The sequence below is a fragment of the Staurois parvus genome, unplaced genomic scaffold (assembly GCF_062004578.1).
Source record: "Staurois parvus isolate SC_StPar_1 unplaced genomic scaffold, SC_StPar_1.0 ptg001600l, whole genome shotgun sequence".
In the NCBI taxonomy this organism is placed as follows: Eukaryota; Metazoa; Chordata; class Amphibia; order Anura; family Ranidae; genus Staurois; species Staurois parvus.
The window spans coordinates 70,932-90,494 of record NW_028319396.1 but is presented as its reverse complement, the minus strand read 5'-3'; the positions used below and the strand labels follow the sequence as shown (position 1 = coordinate 90,494).

Below are 19,563 nucleotides of genomic sequence, written 5' to 3'. Positions count from 1 at the left end.
CATTAACCCATCCTCTGCTGGGGCCCTCAATTCATTAACTCCTCCTCTAATGGGGCCCTCCATTCATTAACCCCTCCTCTGCTGTGGCCCTCCATTCATTAACCCCTCCTCTGCTGGGGCCCTCCATTCATTAACCCTTCCTCTGCTTGGGCCCTCCATTCATTAACCCCTCCTCTGCTGGGGTCCTCCATTCATTACCCCGCCTCTGCTGTGGCCCTCCATTCATTAACCCCTGCTCTGCTGGGGTCCTCCATTCATTAACCCCTCCTTTGCTGGGGCCCTCAATTCATTAACCCCTCCTCTGCTGAGGTCCTCCATTCATTAACCCCTTCTCTGCTGGGGTCCTCCATTCATTAACCCCTCCTCTGCTGGGGTCCAACATTCATTAACCCCTCCTCTGCTGGCGTCCATCATTCATTAACCCCTCCTCTGCTGGGGCCCTCCATTCATTAACCCCTTCTCTGCTGGGGCCCTCCATTCATTAACCCCCTCCTCTGCTGGGGTCCTCCCTTCATTAACCATTCCTTTGCTGGGGCCCTCAATTCATTAACCCCTCCTCTGCTGGGGTCCTCCATTCATTAACCCCTCCTCTGCTGGGGCCCTCCATTCATTACCCTACCTCTGCTGGGGTCCTCCATTCATTCAGCCCTCCTCTGCTGGGGTCCTCCATTAAGTAACCCCTCCTCTGCTGGGGCCCTCCATTCATTAACCCCTCCTCTGCTGGGGCCCTCCATTAAGTAACCCCTCCTCTGCTGGGGTCCTCCATTAATTAACCTCTCCTCTGCTGGGGTCCTCCATTCTTTAATCCCTCCTCTGCTGGATCCCTCCATTCATTAACCCGCCTCTGCTGTGACCCTCCATTCATTAACCCCTCCTCTGCTGGGGCCCTCCATTCATTAACCCCTCCTCTGCTGGGGCCCTCCATTCAGTAACCCCTCCTCTGCTGGGGCCCTCCATACATTAACCCCTCCTCTGCTGGGGCCCTCCATTCATTAACCCCTCCTCTGCCGGGGCCCTCCATTCATTAATCCCTCCTCTGCTGGGGCCCTCCATTCAATAACGCCTCCTCTGCTGGGGCCCTCCATTCATTTTCCCCTCCTATACTGGGGCCCTCCATTCATTAATGCCTCCTCTGCTGGGGCCCTCCATTCATTAACCCCTCCTCTGCTGGGGCCCTCTTTTCATTAACCCCTCCTCTGCTAGGGCCCTCTATTAATTTCCCCTCCTCTGCAGGGGCCCTCCATTTATTAACCCCTTCTCTGCTGGGGCCCTCCATTTATTAACCCCTTCTCTGCTGTGGCCCTCCATTTATTAACCCCTTCTCTGCTGGGGCCCTCCATTCATTAACCCCTCCTCTGCTGAGACCCTCCATTAATTAAACCCTCCTCTGCTGGGGCCCTCAATTCATTAACCCCTCCTCTGCTGGGGTCCTCCATTCATTAACCCCTCCTCTGTTGGGGCCCTCCATACATTAAACACTTCTTTGTTGGGCCCCTCCATTCATTAACCCCTCCTCTGCCGGGGTCCCCCATTCATTAACCCTTCCTGTGCTGGGGCCCTCCATTCATTAACCCCTCCTCTGCTGGGGTCCATCATTCATTAACCTCTCCTCTGCTGGGGTCCATCATTCATTAACCCCTCCTCTGCTGGGGTACTCCATTAATCCCTCCTCTGCTGGGGCCCTCCATTAATTAACCTCTCCTCTTCTGGGTCCCTCCATTAACCCCTCCTCTGCTGGGGCCCTCCATTCATTAAGCCCTCCTCTGCTGGGATCCTCCATTCATTAACCCCTCCTCTGCTGGGTTCCTCTATTCATTAATCCCTCCTCTGCTGGGGTCCATCATTCATTAACCCCTCCCTTGCCGGGCCCTCCATTAATTAATCCCTCCTCTGCTGGGGTCCTCTATTCATTAACCCCTCTTCTGCTGGGGCCCTCCATTCATTAAACCTCCTCTGCTGGGGTCCTCAATTCATTAACCCCTCTTCTGCTGGGGACCTCAATTCATTAACCCCTCCTCTGCTGGGGTCCTACATTCATTAACCCCTCCTCTGCTGGGGTGCTCCATTCATTAAACCTCCTCTGCTGGGGTCCCCTATTCATTAACCCCTCCTCTGCTGGGGTCCTCTGATGATTAACCCCTCTTATGCTGGGATCCTTCAATGATTAACCCCTCCCCTGCCGGGCCCTCTATTCATTAATCCCTTCTCTGCTGGGGTCCTCCATTCATTAACCCCTCTTCTGCTGGAGTCCCCCTTCATTAACCCTTCCTATGCTGGGGCCCTCCATTCATTAACCCCTCCTCTGCTGGGGTGCTCCATTCATTAACCCCTCCTGTTCTGTGGTCCACCCTTCATTAACCCCTCCCCTGCCGTGCCCTCCATTCATTAATATTTTCTCTGCCTGGGCCCTTCATTCATTAACCCCTCCTGTGCTGGGGCCCTCCATTCATTAACCCCTCCTGTGCTGGGGCCCTCCATTCATTAACCCCTCCTCTGCTGAGGTCCTCCGTTCATTAATCCCTCCTCTGCTGGGGCCCTTTGTTTATTAACCCCTCCTGTACTGGGGTCCACCCTTCATTAACCCCTCCCCTGCCAGGCCCTCCATTCATTGATCCCTCCTCTGTGGGTGTCCTCATTCATTAACCCCTCCTCTACTAGGGTCCTCCCTTCATTAACCCCTCCTCTGCTGGAGCCCTCTGTTCATTAACCCCTCCTTTGCCGGGGTGCTCCATTCATTAACTCCTCGTCTGCTGGGCTCCATCATTCATTAACTCCTCCTCTGCTGGGACCCTCCATTAATTAACCCCTCCTCTGCTGGGGCCCTCCATTCATTAAACCCTCCTCTGCTGGGGTCCTCAATTCATTAACCCCTCTTCTGCTGAGGTCCTCAATTCATTAACACCTCTTCTGCTGGGGCCCTACATTCATTAAACCCTCCTCTGCTGGGGTCCTCTATTCCTTAACCCCTCCTCTGCTGTGGCCCTCCGATCATTAACCCCTCCTCTGCTGGGGTCCTCCATTCATTAACCTCTCCTCGCCTAGGACCCTCCATTCATTAACCCCTCCTCTGCTGGGGTCCTCCATTCATTAAACCCTCCTCTGCTGAGGTCCTCCGTTCATTAACCCCTCCTGTGCTGGGGTGCTCCATTCATTAAACCCTCCTCTGCTGAGGTCCTCCGTTCATTAATCCCTCCTCTGCTGGGGCCCTTTGTTTATTAACCCCTCCTGTACTGGGGTCCACCCTTCATTAACCCCTCCCCTGCCGGGCCCTCCATTCATTGATCCCTCCTCTGCCGGGGTCCTCATTCATTAACCCCTCCTCTACTAGGGTCCTCCCTTCATTAACCCCTACTCTGCTGGAGCCCTCTGTTCATTAACCCCTCCTCTGCTGGGGTCCTCCATTCATTAACCCCTCGTCTGCTGGGGTCCATCATTCATTATCTCCTCCTCTGCTGGGCTCCATCATTCATTAACCCTTCCTCTGCTGGGGTCCTCCATTCATTAACCTCTCCTCTGCTGGGGTCCTCCATTCATTAAACCCTCCTCTGCTGGGTTCCTCAATTCATTAATCCCTCTTCTGCTGGGGCCCTCCATTCATTAAACCCTCCTCTGCTGGGGTCCTCAATTCATTAACCCCTCTTCTGCTGGGGTCTTCAATTCATTAACACCTCTTCTGCTGGGGCCCTCCATTAATTAACCCCTCCTCTGCTGGGGCCCTCCATTCATTAAACCCTCCTCTGCTGGGGTCCTCAATTCATTAACACCTCTTCTGCTGGGGCCCTCCATTCATTAAACCCTCCTCTGCTGGGGTCCTCAATTCATTAACCCCTCCTCTTCTGGGGTCCTCCGCTCATTAACCCCTCCTCTGCTGGGGTCCTCCATTCATTAACCTCTCCTCGCCTGGGACCCTCCATTAATTAACCCCTCCTCTGCAGGGGCCCTCCATTCATTAACCCCTCCTCTGCTGGGGTCCTCAATTCATTAACCCCTCTTCTGCTGGGGTCCTCAATTCATTAACCCCTCTTCTGCTGGGGCCCTCCATTCATTAAACCCTCCTCTGCTGGGGTCCTCAATTCATTAACCCCTCCACTGCTGGGGTCCTGCGTTCATTAACCCGTCATCTGCTGGGGTCCCCTATTCATTAACCCGTCATCTGCTGGGGTCCTCTATTTATTAACCCCTCCTCTGCTGGGGCCCTCCATTCATTAACCCCTCCTTTGCTGGGGTCCTCTATTTAATAACCCCTCCTCTGCTGGGGTCCCCTCTTCATTAACCCCTCCTCTGCTGGGGTTCTCCGATGATTAACCCCTCCTCTGCTGGGATCCTTCAATGATTAACTCCTCCCCTGCCGGGCCCTCCATTCATGGATCCCTCCTCTGCTGGGGTCCTCCATTCATTAACCCCTCTTCTGCTGGAGTCCCCCCTTCATTAACCCTCCTGTGCTGGGGCCCTCCATTCATTAACCCCTCCTCTGCTGGGGTGCTCCATTCATTAACCCCTCCTGTACTGTGGTCCACCCTTTATTAACCCCTCCCCTGCCGCGCCCTCCATTCATTAATCCCTCTTGTGCTGGGGCCCTCCATTCATTAACCCCTCCTCTGCTGGGGTGCTCCATTCATTAACCCCTCCTCTGCTGAGGTCCTCCGTTCATTAATCCCTCCTGTGCTGGGGTCTTCCATTCATTAACCCCTCGTCTGCTGGGGTCCATAGTTTATTAACCCCTCTTCTGCTGGAGTCCTCCATTCATTAACCCCTCCTCTGCTGAGGCCCTGCATTCATTAACACCTTCTCCGCTGGGGCCCTCCATTCATTAACCCCTTCTCTGCTGGGGTCCTCCATACACTAACCCCTCCTCTGCTGGGGTCCATCATTAATTAATCCTTCCTCTGATGGGTCCTTCCATTCATTAACCCCTCATCTGCTGGGGTCCTCCATTTATTAACCCTTCATCTGCTGGAGCCCTCCATTCATTAACTCTTCCTCTGCTGGGGTCCATCATTTATTAACCCTTCATCCGCTGGTGTCCTCCCTTCATTAATCCCTCCTCTCCTGGGGTCCTCCATTCATTAACCCCTCTTTTTCTGGGGCCCTCCAATCATTAAGCACTCCACTGCTGGGGTTCTCCTTTCATTAAACCCTCCTCCTCTGGGGCCCTCAATTCATTTACCTCTCCTACGTTGGGGTCCTCCATTCATTAACCCCTCTTTTGCTGGGGCCCTCCATTCATTAACCTCTCCTCTGCTGGGGTCCATCATTCATTAACACCTCCTCTGCTGGGGCCCTCCATTCATTAACCCCTCCTCTGCTTGGGTCCATCATTCATTAACACCTCCTCTGCTTGGGACCTCAAATCATTAATCCCTCGTCTGCTGGGGTCCTACGTTCATTAACCCCACCTCTGTTGGGGCCCTCCATTAATTAGCCTCTCCTGTGCTGGGGTCGTCCATTCATTTTCCTCTTCTCTGCTGGTTTCCATCATTCATTAACCCCTCCTCTGCTCGGGTCCTCCGATGATTAACCCATCCTCTGCTGGGGTCCTCCATTCATTAACCCCTCCTCTTCTGGCGTTCATCATTCGTTAACCGCTCCTCTGCTGGGGTCTATCGCTCACTAGCCACTCCTCTTCTGGGTTCCTCCATTTATTAACCCCTCCTCTGCTGGGGTCCTCCATTCATTAACCCCTCCTCTGCTGCGGCACTCCATTCATTAACCCTTCCTCTGCTGGGGTCCTCCATTCATTAACCCCTCCTCTGCTGCGGCCCTCCATTCATTATCCCCTCCTCTGCTTGGGTCCTCCATTCATTAACCCCTCCTCTGCTGGGGCCCTCAATTCATTAACCCCTCCTCTGCTGGGGTCCTCCATTCATTAACCCCTCCTCTGCTGGGGCCCTCTATTCATCAACCCCTCCTCTGCTGGGGTCCTCCATTCATTAACCCCTTCTCTGCTGGGGTCTTCCATTCATTAACCCCTCGTCTGCTGGGGTCCATAATTTATTAACCCCTCTTCTGCTGGAGTCCTCCATTCATTATCAGCTCCTCTGCGGAGGCCCTCCATTCATTAAGCCCTTCTCTGCTGGGGTCCTCCATACACTAACCCCTCCTCTGCTGGGGTCCATCATTAATTAACCCTTCCTCTGCTGGGGCCTTCCATTCATTAACCCCTCCTCTGCTGGGGCCTTCCATTCATTAACCCCTTCTCTGCTGGGGCCTTCCATTCATTAACCCCTCATCTGCTGGGGTCCTCCATTTATTAACCCTTCATCTGCTGGAGCCCTCCATTCATTAACTCTTCCTCTGCTGAGGTCCATCATTTTTTAACCCTTCCTCTGCTGGGGTCCTCCCTTCATTAACCCCTCCTCTGCTGGGGTCCTCCATTCATTAACCCCTCTTTTGCTGGGGCCCTCCAATCATTAAGCACTCCACTGCTGGGGTTCTCCTTTCATTAAACCCTCTTTCTCTGGGGCCCTCAATTCATTTACCTCTCCTACGTTGGGGTCCTCCATTCATTAACCCCTCTTTTGCTGGGGCCCTCCATTCATTAACCCCTCCTCTGCTGGGGCCCTCCAATCATTAATCCCTCCTCTGCTGTGGCCCTCCATTCATTAACCCCTCCTCTGCTTGGGTCCATCATTCATTAACACCTCCTCTGCTGGGGACCTCCAATCATTAACCCCTCCTCTGCTGGTGTCCTCCGTTCATTAACCCCTCCTCTGCTGGGGTCCTCCGATGTTTAATCTCTCCTCTTCTGGGGTCGTCCATTCATTAGCCTCTCCTCTGCTGGTTTCCATCATTCATTAACCCCTCCTCTGCTCGGGTCCTACGATGATTAACCCCTCCTCTGCTGGGGTCCTCCATTCATTAACCCCTCGTCTTCTGGCGTTCATCATTCGTTAACCGCTCCTCTGCTGGGGTCTATCGTTCACTAGCCACTCCTCTTCTGGGTTCCTCCATTTATTAACACCTCCTCTGCTGCGGCCCTCCATTCATTATCCCCTCCTCTGCTGGGGTCCTCTATTCATTAACCCCTCCTCTGCTGGGGTCCTCCATTCATTAACCCCTCCTCTGCTGCGGCCCTCCATTCATTAACCCTTCCTCTGGTGGGGTCCATCATTCATTAACCCCTCCTCTGCTGGGGTCCTCCATTCATTAACCCCTCCTCTTCTGGCGTTCATCATTCGTTAACCGCTCCTCTGTTGGGGTCCTCCATTCATTAACCCCTCCTCTGCTGGGGTCCTCCGTTCATTAACCCCTCCTGTGCTGGGGCCCTCCGTTCATTAACCCCTCTGGTGCTGGGGTCCACCCTTCATTAACCCCTCCCCTACCGCGCCCTCTATTCATTAACTTATCTTCTGCTGGGGCCTTCACTTTATTAACCCCTTCTTTGCTGAGGTCCTCCATTCATTAACCCCTCCTCTGCTGGGGTCCTCAGTTCATTAACCCCTCCTCTGCTGGGGCTCTCCATTCATTAACCCCTCTTATGCCGGGCCCTCCATTCATTAACCAATTCTCTGCTGGGGCCCTCCATTCATTAACCCTTCCTCTGCTGGGGTCCATCATTCTTTAACCCCTCCTCTTCTGGGGCCCTCCATTCATTAACCCTTTCTCTGCTAGCGTCCCCCTTTATTAACCCCTCCTCCGCTGAGGTCCTCCATTCATTAACCTCTCCTCTGCTGGGGTCCTCCGTTCATTAACCCTTCTTGTGCTGGGGTCCACCCTTCATTAACCCCTCCCCTGCCGCGCCCTCCATTCATTAACCCATCTTCTGCTGGGGCTCTCCATTCATTAACCCCTCCTCTGCTGGAGTCCTCCGTTCATTAACCCCTCCTCTGCTGGGGTCCTCCATTCATTAACCCTGCGTCTGCTGGGGTCTATCATTCATTAACTCCTCCTCTGCTGCAGTCCTCCATTTATGAACCCCTCCTCTGCTGGGGCCCTCCATTCATTAACCCCTCATCTGTTGGGGTCCTCCATTTATTAACCCTTCCTCTGCTGGAGCCTTCCACTCATTAACCCCTCCTCTGCTGGGTCCCTCCAATCATTAACCCCTCCTCTGCTTGGTCGCTTCATTCATTAACCCCTCCTCAGCTGGGGCCCTCCATTCATTAACCCCTCCTCTGCTGGGGCCCTCCAATCATTAATCCCTCCTGTTCTGGGGTCCTCCATTCATTAACACATCCTCTGCTGTGGCCCTCCATGCATTAACCCCTCCTCTGCTTGGGTCCATCATTCATTAACCTCTCCTCTGCTGGGGACCCCCATTCATTCACCCCTCTATTGCTGGTGTCCCCTATTCATTAACCCCTCCTCTCCTGGGGTCCTCCGTTCATTAACCCCTCCTCTGCTGAGGTCCTCCGTTCATTAACCCCTCCTCTGCTGGGGTCCTCCATTCATTATTCCCTCTTATGCTGGTGCCCTCCATTCATTAACCCCTCCTCTGCTGGGGCCCTCCATTCATTAACCCCTCCTCTGCTGGAGCCCTCCAATCACTAATCCCTCCTCTGCTGGGCTCCTCCATTCTTTAACCCATCCTCTGCTGGGGCCCTCCATTCATTAACCCCTTCTCTGCTGGGGCCCTCCAATCATTAACCCTTCCTCTGCTGGGGTCCATCATTCATTAACCCCTCCTCTGCTGGGGCCCTCCATTCATTAACCAGTCCTCTGCTGGGACCCTCTATTCCCTAACCCCTCCACTGCTGGAGTCCATCATTCATTAACTCCTCCACTGCTGGGGTCCTCCATTCATTAACTCCTCTTCTACTGGGGTCCATCATTCATTAACTCCTCCTCTGCTGGGGTCCTCCATTCATTAACTCCTCTTCTACTGGGGTCATCCATTCATTAACCCCCTCCTTTGCTGGGGTTCTCTATTCATTAACCCCTTCTCTCCAGGGGTCCTCTATGCATTAACCCCTCCTCTGCTCGGGTCCTTCATTCATTACCCGACTTCTACTGGGGCCCTCCATTTATTAACCTCTTCTCTGCTGGGGTCCTCCATTCATTAACCACTCCTCTGCTGGGGTCCATCATTCATTAACTCCTCTTCTGCTGGGGCCCTCCATTCATTACCACCTCATCTGCTGGGATCCATCATTCATTAACCCCTCCTCTGCTGAGGTCTATGATTCATTTACTCCTCCTCTGCTGGGGCCCTCCATTCATTAACCCCTCCTCTGCTGAGGACCTCCATTCATTAACCCCTCCTCTCGCAGTGACTCAGCCCCCCCAGGTCCCCCCACCCAGCAGTGACTCATCTCCTCCTCCCCCCACCCAGCAGTGACTCAGCTCCCCCTGCTCCCCCACCCACCAGTGACTCAGCCCCCCCTGCTCCCCCCACCCAGCAGTGACTCAGCTCCCCCTGCTCCCCCACCCACCAGTGACTCAGCTCCTCCTGCTCCCCCCACCCAGCAGTGACTGAGCTCCCCCTGCTCCCCCCACCCAGCAGTGACTCAGCTCCCCCTGCTCCCCCCACCCAGCAGTGACTCAGCCCCCCCTCCTCCACCCAGCAGTGACTCAGCTCCCCCTCCCAGCAGTGACTCAGCCCCCCCTCCCAGCAGTGACTCAGCTCCCCCTCCCAGCAGTAACTTAGCCCCCCCTCCCAGCACTGACTCAGCCCCCCTCCCAGCACTGACTCAGCCCCCCCTCCCAGCACTCACTCAGCTCCCCCTCCCCAGCACTCACTCAGCTCCCCCTCCCCAGCAGTGACTCAGCTCCCCCTCCCAGCAGTGACTCAGCTCCCCCTCCCCAGCAGTGACTCAGCTCCCCCTCCCCAGCAGTGACTCAGCTCCCCCTCCCCAGCAGTGACTCAGCTCCCCCTCCCACCAGTGACTCAGCTCCCCCTCCCAGCAGTGACTCAGCTCCCCCTCCCCAGCTGTGACTCAGCTCCCCCTCCCCAGCTGTGACTCAGCTCCCCTTCCCAGCACTCACTCAGCTCCCCCTCCCAGCACTGACTCAGCCCCCCTCCCAGCACTGACTCAGCTCCCCCTCCCCAGCAGTGACTCAGCTCCCCCTCCCAACAGTGACTCAGCTCCCCCTCCCAACAGTGACTCAGCTCCCCCTCCCAGCACTCACTCAGCTCCCCCTCAAAGCGCTGACTCAGCCCCCCTCCCAGCACTCACTCAGCTCCCCCTCATAGCACTGACTCAGCCCCCCTCCCAGCGCTGACTCAGCTCCCCCTCCCAACAGTTACTCAGCTCCCCCTCCCAACAGTGACTCAGCTCCCCCTCCCAGCGCTGACTCAGCTCCCCCTCCCCACAGTGACTCAGCTCCCCCTCCCAGCAGTGACTCAGCTCCCCCTCCCAGCAGTGACTCAGCTCCCCCCCCTCCCAGCACTCACTCAGCCCCCCCCCTCCCAGCACTCACTCAGCTCCCCCTCATAGCACTGACTCAGCCCCCCTCCCAGCGCTGACTCAGCTCCCCCTCCCAACAGTGACTCAGCTCCCCCTCCCAACAGTGACTCAGCTCCCCCTCCCCACAGTGACTCAGCTCCCCCTCCCCACAGTGACTCAGCTCCCCCTCCCAGCGCTGACTCAGCTCCCCCTCCCAGCGCTGACTCAGCTCCCCCTCCCAGCGCTGACTCAGCTCCCCCTCCCCACAGTGACTCAGCTCCCCCTCCCAGCAGTGACTCAGCTCCCCCTCCCAGCAGTGACTCAGCTCCCCCTCCCAGCAGTGACTCAGCTCCCCCACCCAGCAGTGACTCATCTCCTCCTCCCCCCACCCAGCAGTGACTCAGCTCCCCCTGCTCCCCCACCCACCAGTGACTCAGCCCCCCCTGCTCCCCCCACCCAGCAGTGACTCAGCTCCCCCTGCTCCCCCACCCACCAGTGACTCAGCTCCTCCTGCTCCCCCCACCCAGCAGTGACTCAGCTCCCCCTGCTCCCCCCACCCAGCAGTGACTCAGCTCCCCCTGCTCCCCCCACCCAGCAGTGACTCAGCCCCCCCTCCTCCACCCAGCAGTGACTCAGCTCCCCCTCCCAGCAGTGACTCAGCCCCCCCTCCCAGCAGTGACTCAGCTCCCCCTCCCAGCAGTGACTTAGCCCCCCCTCCCAGCAGTGACTCAGCCCCCCTCCCAGCACTGACTCAGCTCCCCCTCCCAGCAGTGACTCAGCTCCCCCTCCCAGCAGTGACTCAGCTCCCCCTCCCAGCAGTGACTCAGCTCCCCCTCCCTGCAGTGACTCAGCTCCCCCTCCCAGCAGTGACTCAGCTCCCCCTCCCAACAGTGATTCAGCTCCCCCTCCCAACAGTGACTCAGCCCCCCTCCCAGCACTCACTCAGCTCCCCCTCATAGCACTGACTCAGCCCCCGTCCCAGCGCTGACTCAGCTCCCCCTCCCCACAGTGACTCAGCTCCCCCTCCTAGCGCTGACTCAGCTCCCCCTCCCCACAGTGACTCAGCTCCCCCTCCCCACAGTGACTCAGCTCCCCCTCCCAGCAGTGACTCAGCTCCCCCTCCCAGCAGTGACTCAGCTCCCCCTCCCAGCAGTGACTCAGCTCCCCCTCCCAGCAGTGACTCAGCTCCCCCTCCCAGCAGTGACTCAGCTCCCCCTCCCAGCAGTGACTCAGCCCCCCCTCCCAGCAGTGACTCAGCCCCCCTCCCCAGCAGTGACTCAGCTCCCCCTCCCAGCAGTGACTCAGCTCCCCCTCCCAACAGTGACTCAGCTCCCCTTCCCAGCACTCACTCAGCTCCCCTTCCCAGCACTCACTCAGCTCCCCCTCCCAGCACTGACTCAGCTTCCCCTCCCCAGCAGTGACCCAGCTCCCCCTCCCAGCAGTGACTCAGCTCCCCCTCCCAGCAGTGACTCAGCTCCCCCTCCCAACAGTGACTCAGCCCCCCTCCCAGCACTCACTCAGCTCCCCCTCATAGCGCTGACTCAGCCCCCCTCCCAGCACTCACTCAGCTCCCCCTCATAGCACTGACTCAGCCCCCCTCCCAGCGCTGACTCAGCTCCCCCTCCCCACAGTGACTCAGCTCCCCCTCCTAGCGCTGACTCAGCTCCCCCTCCCCACAGTGACTCAGCTCCCCCTCCCAGCGCTGACTCAGCTCCCCCTCCCAGCGCTGACTCAGCTCCCCCTCCCCACAGTGACTCAGCTCCCCCTCCCCAGCAGTGACTCAGCTCCCCCTCCCAGCAGTGACTCAGCTCCCCCTCCCAGCAGTGACTCAGCTCCCCCTCCCAGCAGTGACTCAGCTCCCCCTCCCAGCAGTGACTCAGCCCCTCCCCCAACAGTGACTCAGCCCCCCTCCCAGCAGTGACTCAGCTCCCCCTCCCAGCAGTGACTCAGCTCCCCCTCCCAGCACTGACTCAGCTCCCTCTCCCAGCACTGACTCAGCTCCCCCTCCCAGCAGTGACTCAGCCCCCCTCCCAGCAGTGACTCAGCTCCCCCTCCCAGCGCTGACTCAGCTCCCCCTCCCAGAAGTGACTCAGCCCCCCTCCCAGCACTCACTCAGCTCCCCCTCCCAGCGCTCACTCAGCTCCCCCTCCCAGCGCTGACTCAGCTCCCCCTCCCCACAGTGACTCAGCTCCCCCTCAGAGCGCTGACTCAGCTCCCCCTCCCCACAGTGACTCAGCTCCCCCTCCCAGCGCTGACTCAGCTCCCCCTCCCCACAGTGACTCAGCTCCCCCTCCCAGCAGCGACTCAGCTCCCCCTCCTAACAGTGACTCAGCTCCTCCTCCCAGCAGTGACTCAGCTCCCTCTCCCAGCAGTGACTCAGCCCCCCTCCCAGCAGTGACTCAGCCCCCCTCCCAGCAGTGACTCAGCTCCCCCTCCCAGCAGTGACTCAGCTCCCCCTCCCAGCAGTGACTCAGCTCCCCCTTCCAGCACTCACTCAGCTCCCCCTCCCAGCACTCACTCAGCTCCCCTCCCAACAGTGACATCATAGATGAGTGGAGAGTGACATCATCTGTCTGATGGTGACACCATAGAGGAGAGGAAAGTGACATCACCTGCCTGACAGTGACATCATAGAGGAGCAGAAAGTTACATCACCCACCTTACGGTGACATCATAGAGGAGAGGAGAGTGACATCACCCGCCTGATGGTGACATCATAGAGGAGAGAAAGTGACATCACCCGCCTGACGGTGACATCATAGAGGAGAGAAAGTGACATCACTCGCCTGATGGTGACATCATAGAGGAGAGAAAGTGACTTCGTTGTATCTTTGAGGATTAATAACTCCACAGCAGCTGCAGCTACAGAGGTCAGTCAGGGGTGTCACCGTCAGACGCGGGATGTTACCAGATGGGGGGTGTCACCGTCAGACGGGGGATGTCACCAGATGGGGGATGTCACTTTCTGCTCCTCTATGATGTCACCATCAGGCGAGTGATGTCACTTTCTTTCCTCTATGATGTCACCGTCAGGCAGGTGATGTCACTCTCCTCTATGATATCACCATCAGACGGGTGATGTCACATTCCTCTCCGATGTCACCATCAGACGGGTGATGTCACATTCCTCTCCTCTATGATGTCACCATCAGGCTGGTGATGTCACTTTCCTCTCCTCTATGATGTCACTCTCCTCTATGATGTCACCATTTGGCGGGTGATGTCACTTTCCTCTCCTCTATGATGTCACTCTCCTCTATGATGTCACCATCAGGCAGGTGATGTCACTTTCCTCTCCTCTAGGATGTCACTCTCCTCTATGATGTCACCATCAGGCGGGTGATGTCACTTTCCTCTCCTCTATGATGTCACTCTCCTCTTTGATGTCACATCAGGCAGGTGATGTCACATTCCTCTCCTCTATGATGTCACTGTCCTCTCCTCTATGATGTCACCATCAGACAGGTGATGTCGCTCTCCTCTATGATGTCACCATCTGGTGGGTGATGTCACTCTCCTCTCCTCTATGATGCCACCATCAGGCGGGTGATGTCACTTTCCTCTCCTCTATGATGTCACTCTCCTCTATGATGTCACCATCAGGTGGGTGATGTCACTCTCCTCTCCTCTATGATGTCACTCCTCTCCTCTATGATGTCACTCTCTTCTCTGTGATGTCACTCTCTTCTCTGTGATGTCACTCTCCTCTATGATGTCACCATCAGGCGGGTGATGTCACTTTCTCTCCTCTATGATGTCACCATCAGGTGGGTGATGTCACTTTCTCTCCTCTATGATGTCACCATCAGGTGGGTGATGTCACTTTCCTCTCCTCTATGATGTCACCATCAGGCGGGTGATGTCACTTTCTCTCCTCTATGATGTCACCATCAGGTGGGTGATGTCACTTTCTCTCCTCTATGATGTCACCATCAGGTGGGTGATGTCACTTTCCTCTCCTCTATGATGTCATCATCAGGCGTGTGATGTCACTTTCTCTCCTCTATGATGTCACCATCAGGCTGGTGATGTCACATTCCTCTCCTCTATGATGTCACCCTCAGGTGGGTGATGTCACTTTCCTCTCCTCTATGATGTCATTCTCCTCTCCTCTATGATGTCACTTTCTCTCCTCTATGATGTCATCATCTGGTGGGTGATGTCACTCTCCTCTATGATGTCACCGTCAGGCGGGTAATGTCCCTTTTTCTCGCCCTCTCCCAGGTTATGATGCCCGGAAGCCCCCCGCAGCGACAGTGCGATAAGGAGAAGGGCTGACGAAGCCCCTCATAGTGATCCGGAGGTCTCATCCGCTACACCAGCCGCCATCCCCGTCCTTCACCTCTGCCATGAGCAGCAACCAGGTCTCCTCTGAGATTCATGAGATCGTCTCATCTGTCATCCGCAGTGTAAGTACCGCCCCCTCTGGGGTCACTCCTGTATGCAGAATATAAGCACCACCTCTTTAGAGTCACTGCTGTGGGCAATGTTTAAGTTCCAGGGTCACCCCTACGTGCAGAATGTGAGTACCGCCCCTTCCAGGGTCACCCCTACGTGCAGAATGTAAGTACCGCCCCTTCCAGGGTCACCCCTACGTGCAGAATGTAAGTACCGCCCCTTCCAGGGTCACCCCTACGTGCAGAATGTGAGTACCGCCCCTTCCAGGGTCATCCCTACGTGCAGAATGTGAGTACCGCCCCTTCCAGGGTCACCCCTACGTGCAGAATGTGAGTACCGCCCCTTCCAGGGTCACCCCTACGTGCAGAATGTGAGTACCGCCCCTTCCAGCGTCACCCCTACGTGCAGAATGTGAGTACCGCCCCTTCTAGGGTCACCACTACGTGCAGAATGTGAGTACCGCCCCTTCCAGGGTCACGCCTACGCGCAGAATGTGAGTACCGCCCATTCCAGGGTCACCCCTACGCGCAGAATGTGAGTTCCGCCCCTTCCAGGGTCACCCCTACGCGCAGAATGTGAGTTCCGCCCCTTCCAGGGTCACTCCTATATACAGGCTGTGAGTACCGCCCCTTCCAGGCTCACTCCTATATATAGATTGTGAGTTCCGCCCCTTCCAGGGTCACTCCTATATACAGACTGTGAGTACTGCCCCTTCCAGGGTCACTCCTATATACAGATTGTGAGTTCCGCCCCTTCCGGGGTCACTCCTATATACAGATTGTGAGTACCGCCCCTTCCAGGGTCACTCCTATATACAGATTGTGAGTACCGCCCCTTCCAGGGTCACTCCTATATACAGATTGTGAGTTCCGCCCCTTCCAGGGTCACTCCTATATACAGATTGTGAGTTCCGCCCCTTCCAGGGTCACTCCTATATACAGATTGTGAGTTCCGCCCCTTCCAGGGTCACTCCTATATACAGACTGAGTACCGCCCCTTCCAGGGTCACTCCTATATACAGAATGTGAGTTCAGCCCCTTCCAGGGTCACTCCTATATACAGACTGAGTTCCGCCCCTTCCAGGGTCACTCCTATATACAGACTGTGAGTTCCGCCCCTTCCAGGGTCACTCCTATATATAGATTGTGAGTTCTGCCCCTTCCAGGGTCACTCCTATATACAGATTGTGAGTACAGCCCCTTCCAGGGTCACTCCTATATACAGACTGTGAGTTCCGCCCCTTCCAGGGTCACTCCTATATACAGACTGTGAGTTCCGCCCCTTCCAGGGTCACTCCTTTATACAGACTGTGAGTACCGCCCCTTCCAGGGTCACTCCTATATACAGATTGTGAGTTCCGCCCCTTCCAGGGTCACTCCTATATATAGATTGTGAGTTCCGCCCCTTCCAGGGTCACTCCTATATACAGACTGTGAGTTCCGCCCCTTCCAGGGTCACTCCTATATACAGACTGTGAGTTCCGCCCCTTCCAGGGTCACTCCTATATACAGACTGTGAGTTCCGCCCCTTCCAGGGTCACTCCTATATACAGATTGTGAGTACCGCCCCTTCCAGGGTCACTCCTATATACAGATTATGAGTTCCGCCCCTTCCAGGGTCACTCCTATATACAGATTGTGAGTTCCACCCCTTCCAGGGTCACTCCTTTATACAGACTGTGAGTACCGCCCCTTCCAGGGTCACTCCTATATACAGATTGTGAGTTCCGCCCCTTCCAGGGTCACTCCTATATATAGATTGTGAGTTCCGCCCCTTCCAGGGTCACTCCTATATACAGACTGTGAGTTCCGCCCCTTCCAGGGTCACTCCTATATACAGACTGTGAGTTCCGCCCCTTCCAGGGTCACTCCTATATACAGACTGTGAGTTCCGCCCCTTCCAGGGTCACTCCTATATACAGATTGTGAGTACCGCCCCTTCCAGGGTCACTCGTATATACAGATTATGAGTTCCGCCCCTTCCAGGGTCACTCCTATATACAGATTGTGAGTTCCACCCCTTCCAGGGTCACTCCTATATACAGATTGTGAGTTCCACCCCGAACGATGGGTCATAGTCGTGTCCTAACCGAAAAATTTCACAGATCATTCACTTTCCTCTCCTCACCTAGTGTGCCGGCTGTAGACCAAACTCCACCCTACACGACCAGATCCACCCTACACGACCAGATCCACGCTACACGACCAGATCCACGCTACACGACCAGATCCACCCTACACGACCAGATCCACCCTACACGACCAGATCCACCCTACACGACCAGATCCACCCTATACACGACCAGATCCACCCTATACACGACCAGAACCACCCTATACACGACCAGATCCACCCTATACACGACCAGATCCACCCTATACACGACCAGATCCACCCTATACACGACCAGATCCACCCTATACACGACCAGATCCACCCTATACACGACCAGATCCACCCTACACGGCCAGATCCACCCTACACGACCAGATCCACCCTACACGACCAGATCCACCATATACATGGCCAGATCTACCATACATGGCCATATCCACCCAACATGACCAGATCCACCCTATACACGACCAGATCCACCCTACACGACCAGATCCACCCTATACACGACCAGATCCACCCTATACACGACCAGATCCACCCTACACGACCAGATCCACCCTATACACGGCCAGATCCACCCTATACACAGCCAGATCCACCCTACACGACCAGATCCACCCTACACGACCAGATCCACCCTACACGACCAGATCCACCCTATACTTGACCAGATCTACCATACATGGCCAGATCCACCCAACATGACCAGATCCACCCTGCATGACACTATCCACCCTACATGGCCAGATCCACCATACATGACCAGATCTACCATACATGGCCAGATCCACCCAACATGAAAAGATCCACCCTACATGACCAGATACACCCTACACGACCAGATCCACTCTACACGACCAGATCCACCCTACATGACCAGATACACCCTACACGACCAGATCCACTCTACATGACCAGATCCACCCCATACATAACCAGATCCACCCTACACGACCAGATCCACTCTACACGACCAGATCCACTCTACACTACCAGATCCACACTACACGACCAGATCCACCCCATACATAACCAGATCCACCCTACACGACCAGATACACCCTACACGACCAGATCCACTCTACACGACCAGATCCACTCTACACGACCAGATCCACCCCATACATAACCAGATCCACCCTACACGACCAGATACACCCTACACGACCAGATCCACTCTACACGACCAGATCCACTCTACACGGCCAGATCCACCCTACACGACCAGATCCACCCTACACGACCAGATCCACCCTATACGACCAGATCCACCCTATACACGACCAGATCCACCATACATGGCCAGATCCACCATACATGACCAGATCCACCATACATGGCCAGATCCACCCAACATGACCAGATCCACCCTACATGACCAGATCCACCCTACACGACCAGATCCACCCTACACGACCAGATCCACCCTATACACGACCAGATCCACCCTACACGACCAGATCCACCCTACACGACCAGATCCACCCTACACGACCAGATCCACCCTATACACGGCCAGATCCACCCTACATGACCAGATCCACCCTACACGACCAGATCCACCCTACACGACCAGATCCACCCTATACATGACCAGATCCACCATACATGACACTATCCACCCTACATGACCAGATCCACCATACACGACCAGATCCACCCTATACACGACCAGATCTACCATACATGGCCAGATCCACCCAACATGACCAGATCCACCCTACATGACCAGATCCACCCTACACGACCAAATCCACTCTACACGACCAGATATACTCTACACGACCAGATCCACCCTACATGACCAGATTCACCCTACATGACCAGATCCACCCTACATGACCAGATCCACCCCATACATGACCAGATCCACCATACATGACCAGATCCACCCTATACACGACCAGATCCACCCTACACGACCAGATCCACCCTATACGACCAGATCCACCCTATACGACCAGATCCACCCTATACATGACCAGATCCACCCTATACATGAGCAGATCCACCCTATACATGACCAAATCCAGCCTACACTACCAGATCCACCCTACACAACCAGATCCACTCTATACATGACCAGATCCACCCTATACATGACCAGATCCACCCTACACGACCAGATCCACCCTACACGACCAGATCCACCCTATACACAACCAGATCCACCCTACACGACCAGATCCACCCTGTATGACCAGATCCACCCTACATGACCAGATCCACCCTATACATGACCAGATCCACCCTATACATGACCAGATCCACCCTACACGACCAGATTTATCGTATAAACAACCAGATCCACCCTACACGACCATATCTACCCTACACGACCAGATCCACCCTATACATGACCAGATCCACCCCATACATGACCAGATCCACCCCATACACGACCAGATCCACCCTACACGACCAGATCCACCCTACACGACCAGATCCACCCTACACGACCAGATCCACCCTACACAACCAGATCCACCCTATATGACCAGATCCACCCTACACAAGAACAGATCCACCCTACATTACCAGATCCACCCTACGTGACCAGATTCACCCTATACACGACCAGATCCACCCTACATGACCAGATCCACCCTATACACGACCAGATCCACCCTATAAGACCAGATCCACCCTATAAGACCAGATCCACCCTATACGACCAGATCCACCCTATACACGACCGGATCCACCCTATACACGACCGGAT

At 55.7% G+C, this 19,563-nt stretch overlaps 1 protein-coding gene across 2 annotated transcripts in view; it reads left to right on the top strand.

Moving 5' to 3' along the window:
- The window catches only part of LOC149435125 (anion exchange protein 2-like), a 90,058-nt gene that overhangs the window by 13,249 nt on the left and 57,246 nt on the right, over window positions 1-19,563 (top strand). For both annotated transcript variants that reach the window (XM_089662988.1, XM_089662987.1), the window contains exon 2: window positions 14,550-14,734. In XM_089662988.1, the coding sequence (XP_089519114.1) occupies window positions 14,675-14,734 (60 nt within the window). In that variant the 5' untranslated portion in view covers window positions 14,550-14,674. The remainder of the gene's footprint in view (window positions 1-14,549; window positions 14,735-19,563) is intronic.